The sequence below is a fragment of the Penaeus monodon genome, chromosome 21 (assembly GCF_015228065.2).
Source record: "Penaeus monodon isolate SGIC_2016 chromosome 21, NSTDA_Pmon_1, whole genome shotgun sequence".
NCBI classification, from domain to species: domain Eukaryota; kingdom Metazoa; phylum Arthropoda; class Malacostraca; order Decapoda; family Penaeidae; genus Penaeus; species Penaeus monodon.
Genome location: NC_051406.1, coordinates 45612204 through 45613203, shown reverse-complemented (window position 1 = coordinate 45613203; position 1000 = coordinate 45612204). Strand labels below are relative to the sequence as shown.

General features: G+C 45.4%; 1 protein-coding gene across 1 annotated transcript in view; it reads right to left on the bottom strand.

Annotated features, from left to right (window-relative positions):
• LOC119586688 (pre-mRNA-processing factor 39-like) overlaps positions 1-1000 on the bottom strand; it is a gene marked incomplete in the record, with an annotated part of 65208 nt that overhangs the window by 58625 nt on the left and 5583 nt on the right. The window contains 2 exon segments of the mRNA XM_037935420.1: positions 7-427; positions 658-829. Of these exon segments, the coding sequence (XP_037791348.1) occupies positions 7-427; positions 658-829 (593 nt within the window).

Below are 1000 nucleotides of genomic sequence, written 5' to 3'. Positions count from 1 at the left end.
GTTCACAAGGGTAACAGCAGCGAGACAACCCTGTGTAGAGGAGGCGCCAAAAGTGGAACAGGGACCAGGTGCAGTCCACGATGGGCCTATCTCCATTATAGAACGAAAGAGCTCTTCGCAGGTGATAGATAGGCTTCCGAGAATCAAAGATCCAAGATGAAGGTGAACCATAGTTGAATATATTATTTAGATTTAATGTGGTGTAAAGTTCGTTCTTCCAAATGCTACAGAGAGCTCTCGCAATATTTCGATATGGTTGGCCCAACATCAATTCAAGAATGAATGAGCACTTGGCTATCTGCCCTCCTCGCCAACTTGATGGGTTTTGATGGCGGCGGTGACTTAAAGGACTTTCCACAATTCTCAAGCCTGGCACAGCCATGCAAGAGACGGCAAATGCGATGCTCACTGTGGTATTACCCAACTTCTAAGCTTTTCAAGGCAAAGAGATTTCCCACATGGTTCTCAATTCAAACTGACTACACACAATCATTCTGAGAGAAAAAAAAAATCCCAGAAACTTTAAAATGAGGGACAATGGATCTCGCAACATACTGCAGGAAACGAAGAGGACGAGAATTTATGCGGTGACGGGGCAGCTGAGAGGCGGACAATGACTACCGCAAACACTGCTAGCTCAGGGTATTAAGGACTGACATTGGCTTGAGTTCTTGCATCAGAGGATCTACTTAGGTAAGAGACGGGTGTAATATACGACATAACCATGTTTTTTCTTACACCAGAAGTAGAAGAATCAGTGGAGACGAGATATACATTGCACGAGAGGGATTTCCATGAAACAGAAGCGCCGTGTGTATGTAGGTTTATTCTGAGGGTTTAACACTTTGGGCAACTCTTAAATATTTTCTCGATTTCATGTTTTAAAGTCTGTGATCCTTGACGGTGTGGGCGTGTTGTGGGCACCTCGGTTGGGCGAAAGTTCTGGTGGATCAGAGTGCTATTAGTCGGGATACCGCGACTGCCGTCTGCATGCCTCCCT